Raw genomic sequence first — 26,285 nt, 5'->3', positions numbered from 1 at the left:
AAGTCTGGGGATGTATTATCTGAAGTAAAGGTCGCTCATCACCAAGAGCCGGTGTGGGCATATATTTCTTCGTTCATTGCGTGGGGGCTTTGAGTTTTCTATGGATGTGAGCTCTGCAAATCACTTAAACAGAGACAGAAAGGCTAGGCCCTATCTCTGCAGACGGGTTCTGTTTACCTTCTTCACTAGGCAGGAATGTGATTCTGTAGAGCAAGCAGATAACTGTGTGCAAAATACTGTCTTGGCACCCCGGGCTGGGCCCCTCTCGGCTTAGCCAAAAGTATGCAAGAGGTCAGGGATACGTAGCTGCAGCCCTCAGAGTGTCTGAAGGCAAGAAACCTTAATTCGGGTCCTGGCTCAGGCTGAGCCACAAAATGGGTTCATCTCGATATATTAAACGTGCACAATGCAAACACATGGGCCACCTGGGCCTCAGTGCAGAATTAACTTTTCTTTTATGGAAGACTTGGTAACTGGCATCCTAATGTGGGACGCAAATGCAGAGGCCTCATTATTCAGGCCACAGAGGGAAAATGCATGGGTGACATGCACATACACTAAGCGTTGGGGTACAAGCAGGGGACACATAAGCCATGTAAAATTTCTATTTCCTCAGTATAACGGTCATCCCTTCCATCATCCTCAGGCTACATGACACAGCAAGGTAGAATACCCTGAGGGTCTCTTTTGGGTGTATATACACCATGTCTATGCCATGGCAGACAAAGGAGAAAAAGACTTCCATGCTGACACACTGATGCAAGACGCTGAGGTTCCTGCACGCAGACACTCCAGCTCGCACTGGTCTGGCATTCCTTGAGGGAAATCCATCTCGAGACAAAGACAGGGTCCCACAGTCTCTCACTTCAGATAATGGGGTTGGCTTCATCCTAAGGGATTCTTGGCTCCACACGTGCATACATGCTAGGTATACTTAGGTACATCTAATTAGGGTTGCATCGAAGGAGTATGCTTTCTTACTGTCATTTATTTGTATACCTGCCTGTATTCATTGTTTTAGCACAATGGAAGAAATCTTCCATCCTTTTCCTGTGTTGGTGCTTGCGATCATTTATCTCTGTTTCTGTCTTGTTTTTTTCAGCACACCTATTTTACACTAGAATAACACTGATTCAATAAATACTTATTGAAAAGATGCCCACTGTTTATTCTGTGTATATCTCTGAGACAAAGTGAGCAGGAGTGACTGAGCAAAAAGTACTCTACTGTTTCCACGATCTCTGATGGGACAGAGTTGTCATGTTCGAAAGTTGCCAGGAACTATTTGCTCCTTGGTAAGTGGAGTGTACAGTGGCACTGTGAGCTTGCTATGTATACAGGCGAACATACCCAATGGGGGTATCTGGAATGAGTCTGGACACCAGTCCCACAGTCCATGTTGTCTAAATGTGCGGATCCTATATGAGTTTATAGGAACTAAATAAAAAAGAAACAGAGATCCCAGCCACAGCAACATTGATTAGTCAGCTCGGTCTGAGTCTCACTGACACAGGAAATCTATCTTAACACCAACCCCTACATTTCAGAACATCTCATCATCCCAAGATTACAAAACACCATAGGGGTTTTAAGTCATTATTAAAAAAATAATCGGAGGGGGAGGGAGGTAGTCAGAGCTTTTTCTAAATGTGCAATATTGGGTGACAAATTATTTTTGAGTACTAATGATTTTTATGATAAATCAGTCGTTACTGATGAATCAGTTGACATTTCTCTTTTTTTTCTTCTCTTTTTTTTGTCCTCATCTCACCATATAGCGACTGCAAATATAAGCTAGAAACCATCCTTCCGACCGGGGCGCCCATGGCTTCTGCGATTGCATTGGCTGTAGGCCTAGCCAAGCCAGCTTCTTCATGTGAAGCTTGGTGTAATCATAGGACTTAGGGGCATTGAATCAGTCTCATCTCTCTGCCCCGTACTAAGAGTTGTGACCAGATATTACAACCATCATCATTCACATGGCCCAAGTCCAATCAAGCCATACCCAATGAGACCCTCAGCCAATTCTCGTACAGCGAGGGCCGTGGATCCTTCCATAACTTGCAAATCCCCCTCCAAGCAATAAGGATCAGATACATAAGCAAGCCTCTTTGTGTTGGCAACATTGAGTTGATCAGGTTGTTATCAATGCCAAATATTACTATTGACAAATTCAGACTAATCTTGAGTTTAAAAATCGCATGTCACATTTTGCCAAAACTCCTTTAACACAACACATTCATAAAATATATATATATCATCGACCGGGGCAAAATCGAATCTTGGGCATTTAGAGGAGGAGTGAGGGGCAAATGTAGCTATTTTCATGGGGGTGTAGTATAATCTGTTAATAACATAAAAATGGTTCTTTTTTAACGAGACAGGTTTGACCGACTTCTATAGAGTCTGGTGAGAGGATTCATACAAGTCTACTGCAGCAGTATCCAAGGCTGACGTGTTCCAGACTGCATGCTGTGGGGGAACATCTATATCCTCAGCATCCAGAAGCTTCCTTTACCAAAACCAAACCTCCTTTTTTATGAGATTTGTGTCCTGACACCGACCTCAATTTCCCAGTTTCCGCCAATAGAATCTTTCTCTCCTATACACCAGGAGGCCAATTGTAAATATTTAAATCTTGAGAAAGAGTTCCCTATTTTTGATCTTAAAACCTCCCAGGGGAGTATTCCATCTATAGAAGTAAGATCGGACCAGATCAGAATACCGGCGTTTTCGATAGGCAATGCGAGGCTATCTTTTAGACAGGCAGGTAGCCCAGGGGAATCCCAAATGGGGGCGAAATCAGAATAGTAACCAATCCCCCATTGTTTCCCGACACTGTACCATAGGTTTAATGCTGATTTTAAAACTTTCAGGCAAACCTTTTTGAAGAACCTCGGGCACTGAACTTATATAGGAAACCCACTCCTCCGCCCTCAAAGATAACCATCTCGTTTAACAGCTTCCCCCAATTAGATCCCCCTGTTGTGCCAAGTAGAGGCCGATTATTTTTAAACTGAAAAACAAAAGAATACCAAAGTATATCAGGGAGTGCAAAACTTCCTTTCAGAAGCTTACACCTTAATTTCTTCCATGAGAGCCTTGCGGTTTTATTAGATCAGATAAACTGCCTATTTTACCTTGGATTATACTTAAATCTCTAAATGGAAATTCAAGAGAAATAGCACTGAAAAGGTGGGTCAGTTTTGGTAAGATGACAATTTTTACCAAATTAACCGTGCCGTATATTGTCAGGGGCAGGTTTTTCCATCTTAGAAAGAGGCGATCGACCTCTTTAGATACCTTCTTTAAATTGATGTCCTCTAGGTTGTTAACTATAATTATAACGGGATATCTGAATTCTTTGCTTATTTTACCACACCAATTATCGACGTGCCAACACATTATCTCTGTCTTGGAGGAATTAGCAAGATATCCAGAATATGAACCGAATTCCTCCAATAGGGCTTCCACTCTAGGGAGAACCTCGGCTGGATTATCAGTATATAGCAGCAGGTTGTCCCCTAAGTTGCTGCTATATTGGTGAACAGTGACAGGGGCAATTGATTCATCGAGTCTAATAGCTTGGGCAAGGGGCTCTATATATAGATCGAAAAGTAAAGGCGAGATGGGACTGACCTGCCTCGTTCCTCTCGTTATATTGAAACTTGGTGTTAACATGCCCTTTAACAAAATCATCGCTGAGGCTCCCTGATAGCAATTAATCAGTGTCTGTATAAAAGTTGGGCCAAATCCCATTATCTTTAGGGTTTCCCACAGGAAGACCCAGCAGACACAGTCGAACGCCTTAGCCGAATCGAATACCGCCACGGCCAAGGGCTCTGACCTAGCAATGGCCAAATCGATACTCCCAATTAACTGTAGGGTCTGTTCCTGAATAAACCTCCCTGAGATGAAACCCTTTTGGTCTGTGTTTATCAGCTGTGGGACTAACTTGACCAATCTCCCTGCGAGAATACTCATAAAGATCTTGTAATCAGAATTGAGCAGGGAGATTGGCCTATAGGAATTGGCTTTGAGAGGGTCCTTTCCTGCTTTAAGATAAGGATGATCGTAGCCTCCTTCCAGGAGTTCGGGACTCTACCTTCTGCACTATATACATAGTTAAATAAATCACACAGCCTTGGAGCCAATTTATCTTGAAGGATTTTGTAAACCTCACCTGGGAGAGCATCCGTCCCTGCAGCCTTGTTATTCTTGATCTTTTTTATATGTATTTTTATTTCACTCTCTGTAATGGGAGCATCCAGAGAGGCTCAGCTACCCTCGGTAAAAACTGGAGGCTCTTTAAGCCTCAGCCACTTTTGGATGCTCTATGGACAGGGGGTAGTCTCTTCCCTATAGAGATCAGAGAACAAAGAGTGGAGACACCTTTGCATGTCTGCCTGCTTACATGAGGTCGCCTCACTCTCATTGATAATTAATTCACTTATATTGTTCTTGGCTCGATCTGTTCGTGCCTTCCAGGCTAAAAGAGCCCCACCCTTTCGCCATATTCATAATGTTGCATGTTATGAGAATGCCACTGGGCTTTTACTTTTAGATCCAATTTACTCCTATATCCTTGACAGATGGGGTCAATATCTTTATTGACTTGTACCAACCTACTAATAAATATCTGGGGACTACAGAGCCTCTTATTTTCCAACTTTCCTATCTCTTTTTCTAGGTTTTGAAATTCCAGTGACTCCTCCTTGTTTTTTGAGCAGATCAGACTATGGATCTGACCTCGTAGATTTGCTTTATAAGCATCCCAGACAAAGTCTGGGGATGTTGAAACAATATTAAGGGGGAAATATTGTATTGTAGAAGCTTTAAGTGCCCTCATTATTTCAACATTAGAAAGCATTGCCCTTTTCAAAGTCCATCTAGATCTAAGGCTTTGCCTACCCCTCTGATAAGAAAAAGAGACAGGAGCATGGTCAGAAAGAATACAAGGTCAAATGGAAATATTACCGACATTCTCTAATCCCAACCTATCAGTTACGATGTAGTCAATCTGCGAAGAATGACCATACTTTTTACTAAAAAAGTAAAACCAGTTTTATCTCCTATCTTAGCCCTCCAAAGGTCTGCTAGGCCGAGATCATGAATCATGTTGATCCTTGCTTTGCGAATACTTGTGGCTCCAACATAATGACTGTGGGTCAAATAGACCTATCAGAGGGCTGATCAATATGAATGGTTGGAGCGTGTAGATGCTTTTACTTACCTGGGGGTCACCCTTCAGAAAGACCTGGGGTGGTCCAGCCAACTAGATATTGCGGTCCTAAAACTCCGCCAGCAGGCAGGTATCCTTCTAAAAAAATTCTCCACCTCAACAACTAAGCCCATTAGTCCCTTACTGGAAGTTTATGGGATGAAGGTCCTAGGTTCAGCCTTATATGGAGCCAAACTATGGGGTTTTGAAGATCTTAGGAAATTAACGCTAGCTGAAAATGAATTTCTTCGAAAAGCTACAAGCGTCCCCATAAGTACTCCCTTAGTGCCGCTAAAGTGGGACCTTGGAAAAAAGGTGGTCCATGACTTAGCCTTCCTGCGTCCGGTTCTTTACTGGCGCCGGCTGTGGACGACAGAAGAACTACAGCATTATGCTCAAGGTCTGAAGGAGGTAATGGCTAAGGACACGTCCCAAAAAATTCATTGGCTTAAGAACATCAAGTCGATACTTTCCAGGTTAGGGATGACTGACTTATGGGAGGACCCAGAAAATGCTCATTTTCCCTCCAAAAAATCATTAAAAGAAAAATATTGGGAAATGGTGATCTCTGAAGCAAGGTCAGAGGGTCTTTCCACGCACTTAACTAGTCGCTTTATGGACATTAAAGCCCTACCGAAACTAGAGCAATACTGGGACATTATTGCTAAACGACAGGATCGTAAGCTCTATTTCCAGCTTAGAGTAGGATCACTCCCAGTAAGATCCTTTACGGTTAAATGGGCAGATAAAAGTGGAATTGATAGATGCCCCAATTGTGAGGAGGAACAAGAGACAATCAGCCATTTTTTATTCTTTTGTCCCCTGTATAAAGCCCCCAGATCATTGTGGATCAAGCCTTTATGTAAATTACTAGGGCTTCAAAGACACGCTGAGGCTCTGAGAATTTTAACTACAGACCCGACGCCTACAATTGCTGTTGCTGTGGCTAAATTTTTGAAATGGGCCTGGGCAATCCGCACAAAATTTATAGCGGTAAAAATGTAAAGACCAAATTGTATTTGTCCTTGCACTTACGGGCCACCACTTGCGAACTTTGCACAATATTCCCCTGTACTAATGTATGCTTATGAAATAGTTTTTATATATTTCTTTTAAACTGTAATTTGACATAGTCTATTCAAGTTTAATACCTTTTAAAAATAATTTATTGTATGGATTTTAATGTCTTTTTTATCTCTGTTTGTGTAATATACGTATGTATACTTTTATGACTTAATTGTCGAATAAAGTTTGTGAAATGACTATGGTTAGATCTATCCCTTAAGGGATCGAGAAGCACATTAAAGTCTCCTCCGATGATTATTGGGGTAGTGGTTTCTATTAATTTAGTCTGCATATTAAAGAGATATGTTGGATCGTCGACATTTGGGCCATATAATGAAACTATAGTTTACTCGGTCCCCCCTATATCCGTCTGTGCTATAATCCATCGCACAGGTTGGTCCGAGGTGACTGATTTAATAGTGCCATTTGCCTCTGATCTAATTATGATCGCAACCCCCTTATTATGTGTGACCTGATCAGAGAAACAAAAAGACTCGATCCAACAATATTTACCAAAGATGGTCCTACACTCCAAATGACTCAGGTGCGTCTCTTGAAGGAGGCAAATCTGAGCAGAGACTGTTCAAGATACTTCATAACCAGCCCTTGCCTACATGGACATCTGAGCCCATTACTATTCCAAGAGATACATTTAATTTAACTACTCATTGAGGCGGCCTATTTCTGCCGATTAACAATGCAACATTCAAGCATTCTAAGGATGGCTTCGATTCTAAAACAGGTTTGAGATTGAGGATATTTTTTTTATTGATTTTCTCCCGATGCAACCCCACCCGTGCTCCCCCTCCCTCCTGTCATCCATCCCTGACCCTGTGACCCGACGTTGCTACCCTGGGAAACCCCCCTATTACTCCGGGCGGATGCCCTATGGACGAGGTCAACTGAACACTATCAACAAAAACAATTATACATATGATAAGCCAGACCCCTCTAAGCGACCCAGCCAGGTGATTCTATGATGATTGCTACCTTAGGACTCACCCACCCACCCAGCCTATACCCAATCTCCGGACTTAATTTTGTCAATGAGGGTATCTACCTCCTCTATCTGTTGCATGTTATACATGTGGTTATTCCACATAATTCGAAGCAATGTCGGGAATCTTAATTGTACCTTAGCACCCAATGAATTCAAGATTGTCATTCTTTTACCTAACTCCCATGGTTTTGTTGCGGTAATGTGGGATACATCAGACCTGATAGAGATAGAGAATGGGCTAGAAAAGGAACTACATTTGACTACGCCTGCTCTCAATGCGAGGGATAGGATTTTCTCCTTTAGGGAGTATGTTAATAAGTTCACTAAGATTTTCCTTGGCTTTGAATTTGCAGGATTCCTCTTATATGGATCTCGATGGACACGCTGAATGTCCTGACTCAGATCTAATTCCGGGGAGTCTTTAAGAATTGTGGGCCATATTATCAAGAAAGGGCGATACATTATCTCTGCTTTTATCGACAGGAAACTGCCGCTAAAGCGGCGATAATGGGCTTGATAATATGCCCTTGTGAATTTCCATAGAAGCCCAGGTTAACACCAGAACCTGGGCTTCTATGGGTATTCACAAGGGCATATTATCAAGCCCATTATCACCAATTTAGTGGCAGTTTCCTGCTGATAAAAGCGGCGATAATGTATCGCCCTTTCTTGATAATATGGCCCTGTGTTTTTTAGAAGAGAAATCACAAAATCTTTAATATCTCCTCCCTCCAGGTCCTCAGGAACATTTAATATTTTTAAATTATTTTTCCTAGCATGGTTCTCAAGACGCTCTATATCGTCTCTCAGGTCTCTGTTTTGGAGAGCTGGTTTGTCCATTTCCACTGAAGAACTTTGCAACGCTTCCTTTATTTTGGGAATTTTGAGTTCCAAAGCATTGGTTCTTTGCGACACTTCTTCGATTTTTTGGGATAACACCTCACATGAGGATTTAATTGCGGCTTGGTTGGTTTCAGAGATGTAAATCTTCTCCCTATATCCTCCCTTAGAGCCACCAAAATGTCTGCTAATGATCCAGCCCCCACAATGTTAGAGGATTCCTTTTAATGTATGTCTGATATGTCTGGAGGACCAGGAAAATCAGAGACTGAAAATGGTAGCGCCGCCGCCACATTGACCATCGCCATAGCTTGAGAATGGCCCGGTCCATTATCTTGGTTTCCTTGATTTTCTAGGGCCAAATATCTGTTAGAGATATCAATGGAGGGATGGATAGCCACCTGTTGTTCAGTCAATGAACACGTTTCATTCATTACCCCAGAAGAAGACGACAGCATAGAGGACAAAATGGTTTCTTGAGGTGGGGAGGGTTCTGCAGGAAGACTGTCTGTGTGTTCAGAGATACCATACTGACTTTTTCAAGTATACCCTTATCTGAAGGAGTAGATAGAACTTTGTAAAACATCTTCAGAGAGGGGTTACTCTGACTTTAGAGGATAGGACTTTCTTAGCCCTGCCCTTTCCTCTTCCGCCACCTGGAGAAATATTCTCTGTGGTAACTTCCCTTTTGCCCAGCCTAGCAGTGGCCCTTACCTCTCCAACTGGAGGTGAGACGCGAGTATGAATGATGGAATCGATACCAGTATAACATTTTGCGGTCCTATTGCGCAAAGTATACCGGCACACACTTGGTTCGAGCTCTGTTGAACTCTGGCACTGCAGGGGGCACTACGCGGGAGACTGCTCTCCCTATTCTTCATACAACTTCGAAGACCCACCTGCTGAGTGGTCCGGGCAGCCTTTTCTGAACTCTCTTGAGCAGCGCGGATCCCGCACGCCTCACCACACGCCTCCAGAACAGGCACAGAGAGGCCCGACAAGCTTCCCCTCTGAGTTGCCACCAAAGTCTTGCCTCTACCTCTATTTGTGGCCAAGTCGGAGAGAAAGCGGTCTCCTGGCTCACCTCGGATCCTAGATGTGCTCCATCCCGTCAGCCCAATGCCTGCGGCCCTAGCGTGCTCGCAGGTGCTGACTCTGCCACTATGAGCCCAGAACTGTAGGCAGAGGATCCGCGGGCGCCTCCACTCCCGTACAGCACCGGCAACCCGCAACAGTGAGAGCTCCGGTGGCGGCACACAGCCCTGGGCCTCAAACACCATTCACGGTGAAAGTCTGCCTTCAAGGGCAAGGACGTCACACAGAGGGAGAGAAAAAAAGAAAAATAATTAAAGTAGCAAAACGTAAGTGTTCCCGTTGTTAACCTCAGCGAGGCGCTCAAAAGATGAACGGGTGAAGTTTGCGGGCAATTTTAGATTTAGCGGCAAAGGGGCTGAAGTGGGGGGGGTCCGTCACCCAAATATATTTTGAAGAATCATCCGGTTGCTCTAAGATGCTTGCTGCATTCCATAGAGGGGTCCAGAAGTACACGCACGTCAGGGGAGCTCGCCCGCGACCCTTTAGCTTCTGGCTGCTATGTTTCCCCTCCCCAGTTGACATTTCTCTTGAAAAAATCTTATTTAATGATATAGAGGTGTGTTTATTAATGTCGTTTAGTTGTGCCACATTTCAGCAGAGACTCCATTTTGTTAATATGGATGCAGTTTTGCTGTTCTGTTCTTCTTGCTCCTTCTCATTACCCCTCCAAATCAATGTCCCCCTGCATATCTTCTCTCCCCAGTCTTTGCAATATTCACAGAGCACAGGACAGAGTATAGGACAGAGCACAATTAAGTATTTCCCTTAGAGAGCAAGCATTGTGAATGAAACTTATTTTGCATGCTGAGGAAGCGGATGGGCTTTTCCTTTTCCATAGAAATGGGTCAGTGTTATATTTATGCTTGTGACAATCATTATTTGGATTTACTCAATGTGTTGTCATGCTGCATTTGCAGTTTTTGCTTATTACTTAATCGTACATTGTGTATAAAAACCCTTGGTTTGGGAGCAAGCCAGATTATTTTCCCATTCTTCCTGAGACTGTCTCTGTTCCACTTATGATTTTTGCTATTTTTTGGGACTTAGAACAATTCTGATTTCTGACAGTATACTTTGTTTCTGAGCATTCACTGCATTTATGTTGCATTTCTTTGCATTGCATATTTTGTGATTTTGTAATAAAAACCTTTAACTTTTTATTGATCTGGAACTCAGTTATTGAGTGGGCCCAGTCACTCTTTTTATATATTCTGCTAAATTGTTGGGCCTGGGGTCGAGAAGGGTGAAGCCTCTTATCTCAAGATCAAGGGTAAAAGAGCTGAGCTGCTAGAGGTAATTTATGGGGTGATCAAAATATTGTGGTACAGTAAAATATTAAGGTATGGCTCCTACAATGGCCATTAGTTTTTCAAAAACAAACTGAAGAATGTTAAACTTTCAAAACTTTGACATAAGCGTCAGCCATCAATGATGGACGCACTACAAACCTTTCAATGGTTTTGCATATACTGCAGTGACGGAGGTTCATGCAAATCCAAAAAGGTCTCCACTGGGTCGGCGGTACACTCACAATTTGATGGGCCGAATAAACACACATTTATGATTTGATTTGAATTGCTCTTGCACCATGCAATGTGGTGTACAGGTGACGCAAACATGAAGTCATATTTTTTAAGCCACTTTAACGCTGCGTGGCGTTACTCTGCCATGGATAGGTGTTCCATGGGCATGGCGTGGGTGTTTCCATGCAACTACCATGGTTTTTGAGGCATTCCCAGTTTTACAAAACCTTGTAAACCTGGGAATATGCTAATAAAATCCACCTCGGAGGTGTGCGGGGAGAAATATGTTTATTTTCTCCTTTTTTTCTCTATGTGTGCTGCATTCTGCAGCACACATAGGGGTTATTTATGAGAGCCCTGCATCACTTTTTCACTACATAAAGTGGTACATGTGTGATCCAGGGCTCTCATAAAGATGTATGAAGCCACGCAAAGCCACCCTGTATGGCCTCATAAATCATGAGTACGGTGATGCAGCGTAAATGTAAATGTAAATGTATAGGCATTTATATAGCGCACTACTTACCCGGAGGGTCCCAAGGCGCTTCGACCGCTGCGAAACCCTTCCTGGCTTCCCTGAGAGATGGTCCCTTAATGGGTATCTCCAGGGTGAGACCAGGCATCCCCGGTGGTCTGGTGGGGCCGTTAGTGAAGATGAGGCAAGCTAATGCCCAGAGTTGCCGAGTGTGATCGCTGATCAGAGTGGGCACCGAGGCGAGAGAATTATCGAGTCCGCTGACCCTGGCCCAGAAACCTGCCGCGCCGGGAATCGAACCCTGGTCCCGGGCCGTCCTCTGCTCTCGGGTCTGCCGCCTCTAACCAGTAAGTTGCTGCGTCGCCATAATATGCGCCCGGGAGGCGTTCCATGGGCATTTCAGTTGGTTTTCCCATGCAAAACCAAGGAATTTGATGCTGCCCCAGATTTACAAAATGATATAAACCTAGGGAAGCACTATTCAGTACTTCTCTCAAAGTGAGGCGTAACAAGGAGAAGTATGTTTATTTATCCTAGTTTTCATCCCTTTAAATGTGTGCTGGACTCTGTGGCACACAAAGAAAGAGGAAAATTACCCTTAGGATTGTTTCTGTGACGGAAGGTGCCCCTTCTTCCAGAAAAACAATCCTACCCACAACACAGGCTCCCTTGATCCATGGCGCAAGGATGCCTGCGTTGGGATTAGGCTGTTGAAGTTGAAGGGTAATTTCAGGACAGTAGGTGAGACTATTGCTGGGAAACCTGTTTTTGAAGGCTTTTGCAAACAAAGAGAACCTGTGCCTTAAATGCCTGTTCCTTAACTACTACAAGTCAAGTCAATGAAAGCTTTATTCAACTGTGTTTTAATACAGGCATAAAAGCACATAATGGCAGTAAAAAAAGAGCAACATTTCATTTCATACTATTTACAACATTATACACAGAAAAAACGCACATCATTCTCCATCACAACATAGTACAGTAATTATAAATCCATACTAATACATTTCCTGATTTGAATCACCTTTTAAAAAAACGTTGTTATTCTCCACGCTACATGCTCGTTTCCCATAGCTGGAGTAAAAACATGGCCTGGCGACACTGCCTAAGCCCTAAGTGCTTTAAAAATGGAATGATCCATACTTTCCTTGGCTCTATATAGAGCTTACAAAACAAGACTAAATGCATGGTCGACTGTTCGGAGGTTTTATCGCAAGGACACATATCACTTTGCGCGACCAGTCATTCATTTTCGGCAAAGACATTAATCTATGGATGTTTCCCAGCCGGAACTAGTTAAAAGAAATGTATCAAAACGGCCAGGTACGAGTAATAAGTAAGGCTCCATCCCCAGGGTTGTACGTATCAACTGATGTTGTCTCACAGTAATTTTATTTGAAATTTTCCCCGTCATTCTAGTTGTTTCCAGTAACTCTATGCCACCGGAGTATTGGCTCTACTTTTACTAGATCAGCTATGTAGTGTAAACCCAGTTCTTCATGACAAATACATGTCTACAAATAAACTACTACAATAATTAATAGATTCGTGATCTCATCATATAATAAATGGGTCTGCAATTCTATCTCTGCTTTGTAATGCTGAAATGTGTTGCAATACAATAAAAATTACATAATAGCAGTTCGGTAAGAAGAAAACATACCATTCCGATGAGCAGTAGTGGCCGGAACTCGCACATCATCATACGATCTGCCATCAGTAATGACAATCATTATCTTTCTCTTGTTGGGTTTGGATTTACTAAAAAGATGTTCTGAGGCATAGCTGATTGCTGCTCCAGTGCTTGTGCCCCCACTCCAGTAATCGATTTTGTTTATGGCGTTCATTACATCTTCCTTGTTGCTGTGCTTGTCAAATCCGAACTCCAGCCTCTGCTCATATGTATACTGTACTGCCCCTATTCGGGTGTCAGTGTCTGAGATTTCAAACTCTTTGGTGATGTTTATAATAAACTGCAAGACTGTGCGGAAGTTTCCTGTGCCCACGCTGCTAGAACCATCAATGATAAATCCAATGTCAGCAGCATTTAGGCAGGTTTTGCTGCACATCAGCCGGTCGGTGTCACAAACACGCTTCACGAGCGGCTGAACAATTTTGCGAAGACTGAACCAGCTTGGTACGTTCATTGAGAAGAACCCATTTGATCTGCAGACCGCCTATAGAGAAATGAAATACATTCGATATCACTAAATATTTTAGGAACTTTGTTTTAGGATGATTACTCAGCTTTGAGGACCTGGTCGACAGAAAGCCCTTTCCATTATGGCAGTGATTAAACCTTTATGCTGTAGAAATAAGCTAATGAGTGACCACGTGTTCTTTCTAAAACACACATCAATCAATGAAGTAAATAAAATGTATTCTTTTTTGTACAAAGAATATCTCAATGCTGCAACACTCTTCATTGTAATTCAAGTCATGCACTTGTTTATTCAGTTACTGGATTGTTTACATGAAGATTAGAATTCTGTACCACTTAGGGGCTTATTATCAAAAAACGGCGTTAAAATTATCGCTGCAATATGCAGCGGGAAACTGCTGCTAAAGCGGCAATAGTGGGCTTGATAATTTGCCCTTGGGAATTCCCATAGAATCCCAGGTTCACACCAGAACATGGGCTTCTATGGGAATTCTCAGGGGCATATTATCAAGCCCATTATCGCCGCTTTAGCGGCAGTTTCCTGCCGCTAAAGCGGTGATAATTTTAACGCTGTTCTTGATAACATGCCCCCACATTTTTCAAATTGTATGCCACATTTAAACGTGAAGGGGTTTATTTATGAGAGCCTTGCATCACGTAAAGTGGTACATGCCCGACACAGGGCTCTCATAAAGATTTATGAGGCCACGCAAATCCACCCTTCATGGCTTTCAATGGACTCACAAATCAAAGCCTTACTCTGCACCTGGGATGCATTCCAGGGGAGTTGCAGCGGGCTTTTCCATGCAACACCATAAAATGTGATGCTGCTTCAGATTTACAAAGTGATGTGCCAATTCCTGCACAAAAAAATTCCTGCCTGCAACAGAGGCACCCTTGCACCATGGTGCAAGGATGCCCACTTTGGAGCAAGGCTGCCAAATAGGTGCCAGCTCAGGCAGAAATTACTGGAATGCACTGTATTGATTAAATACAGTGCATTCCTGCCCTTTCACTTTGGCATAGGGCAGCGCAGCAAAGAGCCTTGCTGTTCTGCCCTACGCCAAAATATCATAAATGAGGCCCGGTAATCTGTATGTAAAATTGTCAAGGGTCTTGGATGCTGATAAAACAATGTGGGCTAATTCACTAAAGCTACAGATATCTGTATGCTGCAAAGAGTTTATAGGAAAAAAAATAAACACTGCAAGAATGTTGTGCTAAGAAAATCAAGAAACAAAAATATCGCCAACCAAAATATCTACAAGTTAAACATATTTATGTAAACATAACGACAGGCCCCAGGCCCAGTTATCCCGTGCTTCTGGACCACTCTGCTTCCTCCCCGTTTTTCAGAATGCTTTCTCCTGCTTTTGACTCATATTTTAGGTTTTGCCTGCACAGCACTTGCGCCGTGCTTGTGAAATCTATTGTTTTCAGTATAAATCTTAAAAGGGACTTACATCCTGCCCCCTTGCTTTTTTCATTGGTCCCTGTGCTTGCCACTTCTTTTCCAATTCTATTAGCCACAGAATATTTACCAATTCTTGTTCTTCTTCTGCTTACCATATCAGTTTCCCATAGCCAAAATACTGTTAACATCTGCCTTGGTGAAAAAAAATTTCATAAAGTTTTGCCTCCTTCTGATTTTTCGTCTTGGGTGATACTTTAAATTAAATTAGTAGCTGTATATAGTGCAACTTATCACCCAGAGAGAGTAAGTGATTTTCCCAGAATCTCGGGATGTTGCACCGCTGAGACTCGAACCAGGACCCCTAGCTCTTGAGTCAGCTGCTCCATATCCTCTCCTCTTCTGTGATACTTGTCAGGGAGCTTTTCCTTTGTCCCAACTTATTTTTTCAAAAATGTTGCCTCTTTCTGCTTGAGTGATAGTTTAAATTAGCAGATTGATATAGCCCAACTTATCAGGCAGACATATACATGATTTACCTAGAATCACAGGATATTGCGCCTCTGAGACAAGAACCGGGATTCACAGCCCTTGAGTCAGAGGCTCTGGCCACTGTGCTACATCCTCTCCTCTCCTATGATACTTGTTTTTTTCAAGGCTTTTTCTGTTTTGTTGGTTCTCTCATCCTGTCTGCATGTATTTAGAATCAACTTGTTACTATTTTACCATCGACGTCTTGCAACTAATTACGTTGACTTTTTGGATCATGTATTAATACCTTGGTACTAGTTTTGTCATGGAGGCATCACACATCTTATGCATGTTTACTGACGGTAAGTTTTTACCAATTTTGACCTCTGCTGCATTAGGAGTTGCCTCCTTCTTTGTACCACGCATTGTGTGCAATATATTTGTGGCAGTGGCACACATTTCATGCCTTTCTGCTGCCTGCATGTTTTGCACTTTCACTTTGGACCTTACTTTGATATATTACGTGTGTGCATCCAACACCTTTACACTAGTTATCACTTTTTTAAGAACATTATTTTTAGGAAAAAGTGTCATGGCCGGAGCCCACATTTTATGTGTGTTTGCTACTTGAATGGTTTTTGCTTAACCTTTGGACCTAGCTTTAATTTATTACATTCGCAACTCCTGCCTGCATGTTTTGGTTGAAATATTGAACTCAGATGCCTTTAAAGTACTTGTCTTGTTTTTTACCACGCATTCTCTCAAATATTATTGAGGCAGCAGCATATATTGTAAGTGCGTTCGCTATCTGCATATGGTGGATTTATTTCAAATTTTTCACTCTGAGGCCTTTAAACTAAATATCAGGGGCCAGATGTACGACCCTTTTTTGCGCTCCAACCTGGTGATCAGCCAGTTTGCAACGGCAAAAAAAAGTAATGGTATGTACAAACGCTATTTTGCTAGTCACTGACTCACAAAATAGCGTTTGCGACTCTCGCTATTTTGAAGTTGCGTCCCTTCCAAATAGCAAGACTCACTGCCATGTACTATTGTTTTGCGACCCCATTTGCAGCCACAAAACACTTGCAGTTTACCACCTACTTCAAGTGGGTAGTAAACCACTCACAAACGGGAAGGGGTCCCCAGGGGACCCCTTCCCCTGTGTGAGTGTGTGAGAAAATATTTTTTAGGAGCAGGCAGTGGTCCCAGGGACCACTGCCTGCCCTTAATAAATAAAGTGGAAAAGTTTCATTCTTCATTTTTAAATGCATCTCGTTTTCCTTGAAGGAGAATGGGCTGCATTTAAAATAAAACTGCTTCATTTAAAAAGCAGTCCCAGACATGGTGGACTGCTGACCCCAGCAGGCCACCATCACAGAGAGTGCTATCCATTTCCAATGGAGTCATCATCATAAAACTTTATTTCGATTCACAGGAAGAATCATAAAAGTGTACATTTTTAAAACAGGAGTTACAAATGGTTTTCAAATCTATAGGTTCAGATTATTATCATACAATAAATTTCAGCCACATTTCAACACACTATCCAAAATAATTTCAATCCATATATAAAAAAGGTTAACAAAATTCATAAAAATCTGAAAGGACAATGTACAGTAGTAAAGTGCATTATGCAGTTTAAAAATTTGGGTATCACAAATATAAGCCAGTTCAACCTTTCACGCTATCCAGCTTATTTTGCCCTAAACTCTTTAAATAAGTGTTTTCTCAGTGTTCCCACTAAAGCAACCACATTTCTTTCAAACAGGATCATATTTTCAATGTTGTTTCCTGATAATAAGTGCTAATCTGATAAAACTAAGCATGGCACTGCATATAGCAGCAGTATGCAACGATCTTAAATACTCATATCCTTCTTGGTAATTGCATGGTCGAATATCCATTAAAATAGGTTTGATAAACCGATTTCTCGGTTTTTTATAAAAAGAGCAAAAAAGAACAAAGTGCATTGTTGAGATTTGTTATCACATGGGCAGTGGGGTAGCCTCTCACACCAACCCCCTTGCTTCGGAAAAGCAAATAAAAAATGCAATACATTAAGTCGAAATCTCGTTAAATAGAAACGCCATTGTGTATGTGCAGTAAATGATAAATAAAATTGATGCTGCAATTTACCGAAGCAATGGAGTCACAAATTGAGCTTAACTTATAATATTTGCAACCCCATTGGGAATCGCTAATAGTGTCTGTAACACTCTTGTACGTTGCATTTTGGCGAGTCGCAAAGTGACGCAATTTGCGAGTCGCAAAATGTAAGGGTCGTACATCTGGCCCTTAGTGCTTTGTCCTACGCAATCCTGACATTATGTCATGCCAGCTGCACACATTTCATTTGTATTTACTGTCTGCATGTTTTACCTTTCTCTTGGACTTTTATCTCATATATAAAATTTTTGCCTCACATGCTTTCCAAATCTTTTTCTCACTTTTAGCACCATGCAATTTGTGAAATTTTGTGTTCACAGCAGCATGCACTTTATGTGTGTTTCTTGCAAGGTAAGTCCATATTTGAAAGGGATTTTTGAGCTAATCAGCAGTGTAACAGGACCTAATAATTCCACTGTGCATTCAACAATCAACAAGTCAACCTTCACAAGGAAAAGCTTTAAGACCCATTCTCCTGTGCTCCTTGTAATTAATATTCAAACAATGGGGCAGAGTTACAAGCCCACGGCAGCCACCAGTACGAACCTTTTTGTGACGTACTGGTGGCGCATGTTACTGCTCCAAATTTACAAAGACCGGAAAAGCCACCCTGTGTGACTTTCCTGTCCTTGTAAACATGGCCCCTTTACACGCAGCACTTTGCATGAAAGGGGCTTTCCATGGGTGTTGCTGTGGGTGTTCCTATCCAACACCCATGGAACAAGACACATTTCCAGATTTACGAGGAATCATAAATCTGGAAATGCGTCGGAATGCTACGTCACCGTAGGGGTGGCATAGCGTGGCGCAACAAGGAGAAATGTTTTAATTTATCCTCGTTTTTTCCTCTTCCAATGCGTGCTGCATTCTGCAGCACACATAGGAAGAGGAAAATTCCCGTAGTGATTTGTTTTCGTTGTGGAAGGTGCCCCTTCCTGCACAAAAACAATCTCCCCATGACGCAGGCATCCTTGCACCATGGTGCATGGGTGCCTGTGCCTGCGCATGGCAGCAATTCATGCGCCAGGGCAGGGAAGAGCACACGAATGCGACATATTTTTGTAAATATGTCGCATTCCTGTGCTTTGCAGGTGGCGCAGCGTGACGCAGACAAAGGGCCTGCATTGCCACGCTGCGGCACTTGCTTGTAAATCTGCCCCAATGTGTTACACTGTAAGGAGCCAGCTAATAGACCCATCAATGCAACATTCTGCGAATTTCAAATAGCGATAATTACCCAATCGCAATTTAGAATTCGCAGAATGGCATTCATGAAGAAATGCGATAAAAAAAAGCGAATCGCAATCGGCCGCAATTGCCGATTGCGATTCTGCCCCAATTGCATAATAATCGCAGAATCGCCCGATTTCCATGTTGAAATTGCGATCTCGCAATTACCGAAAACGCAATTTCCGATCTCGCTAACTGCGAGATCGCAAAAACGGGAAGTCGCATTTCGAGCCCATTGATGACATCACAACCAGGAAGTAGGCTGTTCCCTCCCTCATTCAGATCACTGAGCCTGAAAGTGGAAGCAGTACTGGGAAGAGCTCCACTACAGTCAACTTGCAGCACCACATTAGGGCATTAACCACCATCAAAATGTCCCAGGAAGCAGCAGGGAGCAGTGCCCCAGGGAGGAAGATAAAGTTCTCGGAGCAAGAACTTGAGTTCCTCGTTGAGGAGGTTGTAAGGACCATGCACGGCTGTTTGGCAAGGACTCCTGGAGGGTGCCAGAGGCTGACAAGCGCCGCATCTGGCTGCGCATCCGCGCCAAAGTCAATTCTGTCGGAGTGACCCAGCGGCCAATAGAGGATTTATAAAAGAGGTGGTAAGGGAGGCAAGATGGCCGCTAGTGGCAGTGAGTGAGTCGCACTTTCTCCTCCTCCCTACCGTGGTTTTCAATGGTGGAATCCCCCTTATACGGCGCTGAGTCCGGTTACCACGAGTCGCAGGTTTTCAAGGACTTGAGAGCGGACGAAAGATTACCCAAAAAACGCTCCAAAGGAATTTTAAAGCAAGTCTATTCCCGCATACGGGGGAAGATAGTTGGCGTTGCCGAGCTGATACTGAGAAATTGGCTTAGAATGCCTCCCCGTATAACGAAAGGTAGTGAAGAGAAAGATGGTAAAGGGGGAATTAAAGATGCTGATGCCCAGAGAGAGCCGACCTCCAGAGAGAGGAACAAAACGGACCCGAAAAACCCTCCTTTAAGTAGTTTGCAGAGAGGGGCCGCCGGCTACAAAAAAACAATGACTGAAAAAAATGACCCCTACGTTGCTGTTACTCCGAAGGAACCGGGAGCAACTAGCAAGCTTAAACTAAAAGAGAGTGCTCTGCGCCAACCCTCAGTGGCAGAGAGTTTTGCTAATGTACCTGCAGGCAGCGGTGTACGCAGTAACGATGCCGGGAGTCTGACTGAGGGAGACGATCGTAACGCCGCCATGGACGCCGAAGCTGGAGCAGTGGTTGCTAGGCAACCGGGAAGACCGGCGAAAGTGAAGCTGCCAGAGACACTGCCTGCTACAGCTACAGTGCAGAGGTTGGAGCAAGTGCCTGAACCAGTCCCGGAGGCAACACGGGTCGAATCAGCTATGCTGGACAAGGAGCTAAGCAAGAAGGCAAGTGGGAGCAGGGGGCTGCCAGATAGACAGACTATGTGTACTGGGCCGCTCAATGAAAGCGGGAGTATTGCTGGGGTAGTAGAAGGGGCAGGGCCGCAAAGCCAGATGCTACTGAAGGGAGGTGTGGGGGCGCCACGTACTGAGGAGTTATCTGCTGACCTGAGCACTTCAGACTGGGCAGAAATCATGGACTTGGCAAATGGTTTCGCTAAATTAGGGGAAGAGACTTCTGCTGAAGCTGGTATTGGCAATGGCGCTGCTTCCCCAGATAATTTTTTTTCTGTAAATGAAGACTCCCAGTCCCAGTCTGTGCCTTCAGATGAAGTAAGCTCAGACGAGTACACAGGCATAGATACAGGTAGCAGTTCTCCGGCTCAGAGAAGCACGCAGAAGAGGCGCCTGTCTAAAAGAAAGCCCTCTACAACAGGTAGCACTACTGACCCCACAAAAAAAGTTAGCCTGGGATTACTCCGCTACCTCCTTATCATTTATGGAACAAGAAGGCCCTGCCCCGTTGACTGGAGATCAAGGATCAACACAAACACAAACACCCCAGCCACCGGTCACGCTGGATTTGCTATTCAATACATTGAAATTAATGCAATCTGAGGCTAGGGGGGAAAGTAGGAGAGCAAGACAGGAATCGAGGAAAATCCAGAATACGTTAAGGAAAATGAGTAAAAGACATGATGAGGTGGTGGAGAGAGTTTCACACGTGGAGGAAAGAACTGGCAGATTAGAAGACAAGCTGAGAAACTTGAAAACTTATAAGCAAGAGCACCAAAAAGTAGCAGAAGATGTCAACTGGAAGTTGGAGGACTACGAAAATAGACAGCGCCACAACAACATTAGACTCCTAGGAGTGGCAGAAGGTCTCGAAGGGGAGGACCCCAGAATGTTTGTGGTGAATCTCCTAAAATTGGCTTTCCCGAGTTGGCTACCTGGCAGTGGGAAACGGAGATTCAGAGGGCCCATCATTTTCCGTTTGTAGCTAAAAGGGGGCAAGCGGGGACCAAGCCAAAACGGAGTCTAAACGTGTATTTAATAATGTTACTTTTTTCGCTAGGCCGGATTTCTGCCATACTACAGTTGAGCGTAGATGGAGATTGAGGCAGCTGATTTCTACCATCCAGGCCCTGGGTTCAGAGGCTTATTTGTTGTACCCTGCCAAGCTAAAAATAGTTACTAAAGGCCAGGCCAAAATGTTTTTTTTCTGAGATTAAAGCAAAGGCGTATATAGTGGAGGCTTTGGGGTACAAGGAGTAGTAAGTAAGGGGCTCTCTCGGGGGGTGTGAATAGGGGTAGGGAGGGGGGTGGCGACAGCTGCTTCCCTAGTGTCCACACATAGGTCATGGGTGACCTATTTGCCTGTAGGGGAGGGGGGGAGGGGTAGTGAGGGTGGGGTTCGGGGAGGGGGAGGTAGGGGTTGGGGGGTGGAAACAGGGCACACGTTGCACACACAGAGTCACAATATGAAGGTTCAGGGTTCATACACTTGGTGGCGGGGGGAAAAAAGGGAAAAATCTGAAAAATGGAAGGAGGCAAATACGCCGATTACCTTCGATATTTATCGGTACCAAGGATGATTAACTGATGGATTTTTGTTTATATATTGAATTATCTGGAATAATACTGTTAGCACGATGTAATTATTTTAAATACATTTTATAGCGGGAATTTGGCAACAACACGTAAAATTGCCACCACTATAAAATGCGAGGATAACCTTCAAGATTTGTTGACAATATAACTAATAGGGTTTTACACATCCCATCTTGTCCGTTTAATACGTCTAGATAAAATATTCAACCTTCGAGGAGATTCGAGTAAAGTATACTTAAGTAAGATGGCGGCCATTAGAAACGCCGGCTACCCGAACACGGAAGGACTGAGCAGAGGAACCCGATTACGTTAGGACAGAGTCGAGATACTTGGTGAGTTAGTATTTAATATTTTTTAGAAATTTAATTGGGCAAAGTAACGTAAGAAATATCGACTTATATAGATGTTCTCTTGATAGATACTGGCATCAGAGACATCAACAGGACTAATGCGAATATGTGGAATGGTACGCTGACAAGCGGGTGTTGAGGACCCGGGAAGGTAAAACAGTCCTCATTTCTTGGCGTGAGCATATCTTGGAATAGAAACTAATTGTTGTTTTAGTGGTGAAATCGTGCGCAATATTATACTTGGTCGGACTACTCGGATGGGCACCTGAACTTTATTGTGGTTTACGAATTGGGCGGGTGACTGGCAAATTAGAACCGAGACGGCAGTCCATGACTTATAACAGAACCGAAGAGGTTATTTGAAAGGATACCTCAGGATCATTAGGTCACTATGTTAAATTGCGTTTTCTAATATAATTATTGTTTAGTTAGGGTGTTTATCACCATCTTGCCGAACTGGCATATGTAGGGTCTAGTGGTTCAGAGACTCTATAATGTGTAATAATACTTGGTATTAGCATAGTAAAAGAAAGATGCTGAACATATGTTTGATGGTTATATTTGTATGATTGACAGACGTTAGCTTGGTTATTGAGTTTCATGGAAACATCAAATTGGTATAGAAGACAGCAAATATTAATATTAAGTAGAGTACTTGTTGTCCTTCTTCAATATTGGGCGTGAGCTGCTGAGTCAGGGCTAAGAGTTCCCTTATATCATTCCAGATTTTGTTTCAACTGATGCGAATTTCTACTTTAAGAAAGAAACAGACAATTACTGATTATAGGTAAAATGTTTTTTTGAACTGTAAAGAACTGAGAATTTGGCTAAAAAACCCGACTGTTTTAGAACCTAAAAAGAAGAGACACCGGAAGTCACATCACTGATATTCCTTTTGACTAATATGTCACAAATTATGGGATCTATGTTTTTCTTTCACTTAGGTGGTGTTTTTTACTTAAATTTAAAACTAATTTCCTGAGAGTTGTAAATACTGTCAAGAGTGTACCGTATTGGGTGTGTTATTCCTTGTTCCTATTGTTTTCTGGCTTGCAGCCCTGAGGAAGTTGATTAGGCATATGATTGATGCCCAACGAAACACGTGTTGGCTGCAGAGTGTGAGAAAATTGGAGCCCTTACATTAAAGGATCAACACTACTTCCACTAAGAGACTTTGGTGTCTGATTTGGAAACGGACTGTAAAATTGACTAGTAGTCTTAAATTACATTTATTTGAATTCTGAACTAAATTTATTTTGATTTGAGTGCTCGGCGAGAAATTGTGAAGTTTGAATACCCAGAACCTTTGGTCGAGGGAGCTTGGGGGAGTGAGGTGACCTCCCTACCTTGCCTTTGAGCACCTTTTATGACTTTCAACTATTGTTACTAAAGCCAATCTTTTGCAGTGCGCCCTCTTTACCCTGTCACCGACGTTCTTGTATCACAATATGAAGGTTCAGGGTTCATACACTTGGTGGCGGGGGGAAAAAAGGGAAAAATCTGAAAAATGGAACAGAGAACTGGTACCAATACTAGATGTTTTTTAATGGCCTGCCGAATTATGACAGTGAATGTCTGCGGTCTAAATGATCTACAGAAGAGATTACGCGCATCAGCCTTTTTGAAATCAATGAATTCAGATTTGATTTGCCTGCAAGAAACCCACGTGGAGGGAGGAAAGGGATATTTGCTGGAGCAGGTGGGTTTTAATGTACTAGCATATACAAAACAAGGTTCTAAGACCCGTGGGGTTGCTGTATTAGGGAAAGGTAGAGACTGTACAGTCTATAAGAAAAAAGAGGATCAATTGGGGAGGTGGGTCATAATCGAGGTGGGCTTTAGGGGGACTAAGTTTACATTGCTTTCTGTGTATGGTTCGACAGGAGATGATCCCGACATATTTGACTTCTTGGATCAAGAGTTACCAACCTGGCCCGAACCTGTTATATGCTGCGGGGACTTTAATATCAACCGTCCTTCCGGTGTTGAGGTACAAGATAGACAGGGGTATAGCGGGAGGAAGAATAGGGTGCATAGGGCGGTAGTAGATATGGCACTGCATAATGCTTTGTCTGATGCCTGGGCCAATCTCTATCCTCAGGTGGATGGCGCTACATTCATTTCTGCTCCACACAGAATAATGGTAAGACTGGACTACTTTTTAATTTCCAATTTCTTATTAGCAAGCTCACAAATTAGGAAACTGCCCCGCTTGGTCTCAGACCACAACCCCCTAATCTTGTCAGTTAGCTTAAGCGGTATAACAAGGAAACTATATAGCTGGACGTTCGAGATTGCTCTCCTAAAAGATGTAGGTTATTGTAGGCATATGGAGATCTGGATTAAAGAATTCTGGACCATCAACAAGGGGAGTACCAGTACTGGTAATGCATGGGATGCGTGTAATGCACGGGTAAGGGGAGAGACACTTAGCTTTACAACGTTCAGACAAAAAAGTGGAAAGGGATAGGGTAGAGCAGCAAGATAATTCCCTTTTAGCCGCAGAGGAAGAACTGGGTAGGCTAATTGTGAATGGATACTCCCTAGATCAACAGCTGTTGGAAATCGTAGTATTAAAGGCTGAAATATCGGAAAACATTGCTAATAAAACTGCAGCAAATTATTTGGCAAAGAAGGAGCAGGCCTGCGAGTTGAGTGAGAGAGTGGGGCATATTCTTGCTGTTAGAACGAGGCAGAAGATTGCTGCAGGGGACATTAAGAATATAAAGGATGGGCTAGGCAACCTGATTTCAGATCCTGCTGGCATAAGAGAAGAGTTTAGGACATTTTATACAGAGTTGTACGATGTGGAAGAGGAGGAGAGAGACGAAGGAACTAGGGATTACTTAGGAAATCTCCAACTGACTGAGCTAGAGGTAGCTGAAAGAGAAAAACTGGAATCCAGTATAACATTAAAAGAACTAACAACAGCCTTATCCGACCTCCCATCATCAAAGGCTGCAGGCCCAGACCAGATCCCTGTAGAATTTTATAAAACTTTTATGGGGGCCCTTAGGTTGGAGTTACTGGACATGATCATTCAAGCTCAGAGGGGGGTTTCGATTCCAGACTCCTGGGGAGGCACCAAAGTTATAGTCATTTTGAAAAAAGGTAAACCTCCCACAGCCCCTGGGTCTTATAGACCTATAGCTTTAATGAACTCCGATGTAAAGCTATACTCAAAAATTTGGGCAATAAGATTGGCAGCAGTCATTGAGAAATTGGTCTCCCCAGTTCAACATGGCTTTATTCCGGGGAAAGGCACCACAGAACATGTTAGAACAGTGATTACTTCTTTCGATGCCATGGAGATATCGGGCGGCCCTGTCGCAGCTCTATTTCTTGATGCAGAGAAGGCTTTTGACAGGGTCGCCTGGGGGTATCTATGGGAAATATTGAAGCATTTCGGGTTAGGTGAAGGTTATATTAGAGCGATCCAGGTTTTATATAAGGCACCAACAGCTAGAATTAAGATCAATAGAGTGCTCACGTCTGTGGTACAGATAAAAAGGGGGACAAGGCAGGGCTGTCCGAGCTCTCCCCTCCTCTTTGCGCTTTATATGGACCCTTATTTACGGTATCTTAGTATTAACCCTATAATTCCCCCCCTTTGTCTGAATGGATTACAAATTAATGTGTTGGCATACGCAGATGATGTCGCTATAATTACCCCGGATCCATCAATGGCAATTGGAGAAATAGAACAGGAGGCCTTAAAATTTGGTGAAATCTCAGGATATAGGCTTAATAGTAACAAAACACAAATAATTAAGAATTCATTTGTTAGCTGTGCGTATATACGGGTGGTTCCGGTGGCAGTTTATTTAGGGGTCGAAATATCGGCTAAACTTGAGACGGTGGTAGAACGGAACATGACCTCCTTATTGACAAAAGTTAGTTTGGATTTGGTCAGGATGAACAACCTTAGACTCTCGTTGGTGGGTCGCACCAACGTAATTAAAATGCTTATACTCCCCAAGTTCCTTTATTTTTTTAGAACGATACCCTTAATGTTCGAGATCTCCTGGTTTAACAAGGTTGAGTCTATTTTGAATACATTTATTTGGGCACATGGAAAGACCAGGAGGGCCTATAAATTTATGACTTTACCGAGGGCAAGGGAGGGTGGGGGGTCCCAGATCTTAGATTATATTATTGGGCCTCGGCTCTTCAATATATGCAGGGTCTGATTGGTGCGAGCGGGGCAGATCTGAACGTTACTGCCTTCTCGACTAAGGTATATTCCATTGTCCTGGGTCCAGAAACTGAGAATGCCTT

At 43.1% G+C, this 26,285-nt stretch overlaps 1 protein-coding gene across 3 annotated transcripts in view; it reads right to left on the bottom strand.

The window, feature by feature from the left end:
• VIT (vitrin) overlaps positions 1 to 26,285 on the bottom strand; it is a 1,955,513-nt gene that overhangs the window by 75,023 nt on the left and 1,854,205 nt on the right. For all 3 annotated transcript variants that reach the window (XM_086927073.1, XM_086927074.1, XM_086927075.1), the window contains one exon: positions 12,883 to 13,396. In XM_086927073.1, coding sequence (XP_086783199.1) covers positions 12,883 to 13,396 — 514 coding nt within the window. The remainder of the gene's footprint in view (positions 1 to 12,882; positions 13,397 to 26,285) is intronic.

The sequence above is a fragment of the Lissotriton vulgaris genome, chromosome 6, assembly GCF_964263255.1.
Source record: "Lissotriton vulgaris chromosome 6, aLisVul1.2, whole genome shotgun sequence".
Classification (NCBI taxonomy): Eukaryota; Metazoa; Chordata; class Amphibia; order Caudata; family Salamandridae; genus Lissotriton; species Lissotriton vulgaris.
The sequence above is the reverse complement of the archived record's forward strand: the minus strand, read 5'-3'. Positions and strand labels throughout refer to the sequence as shown.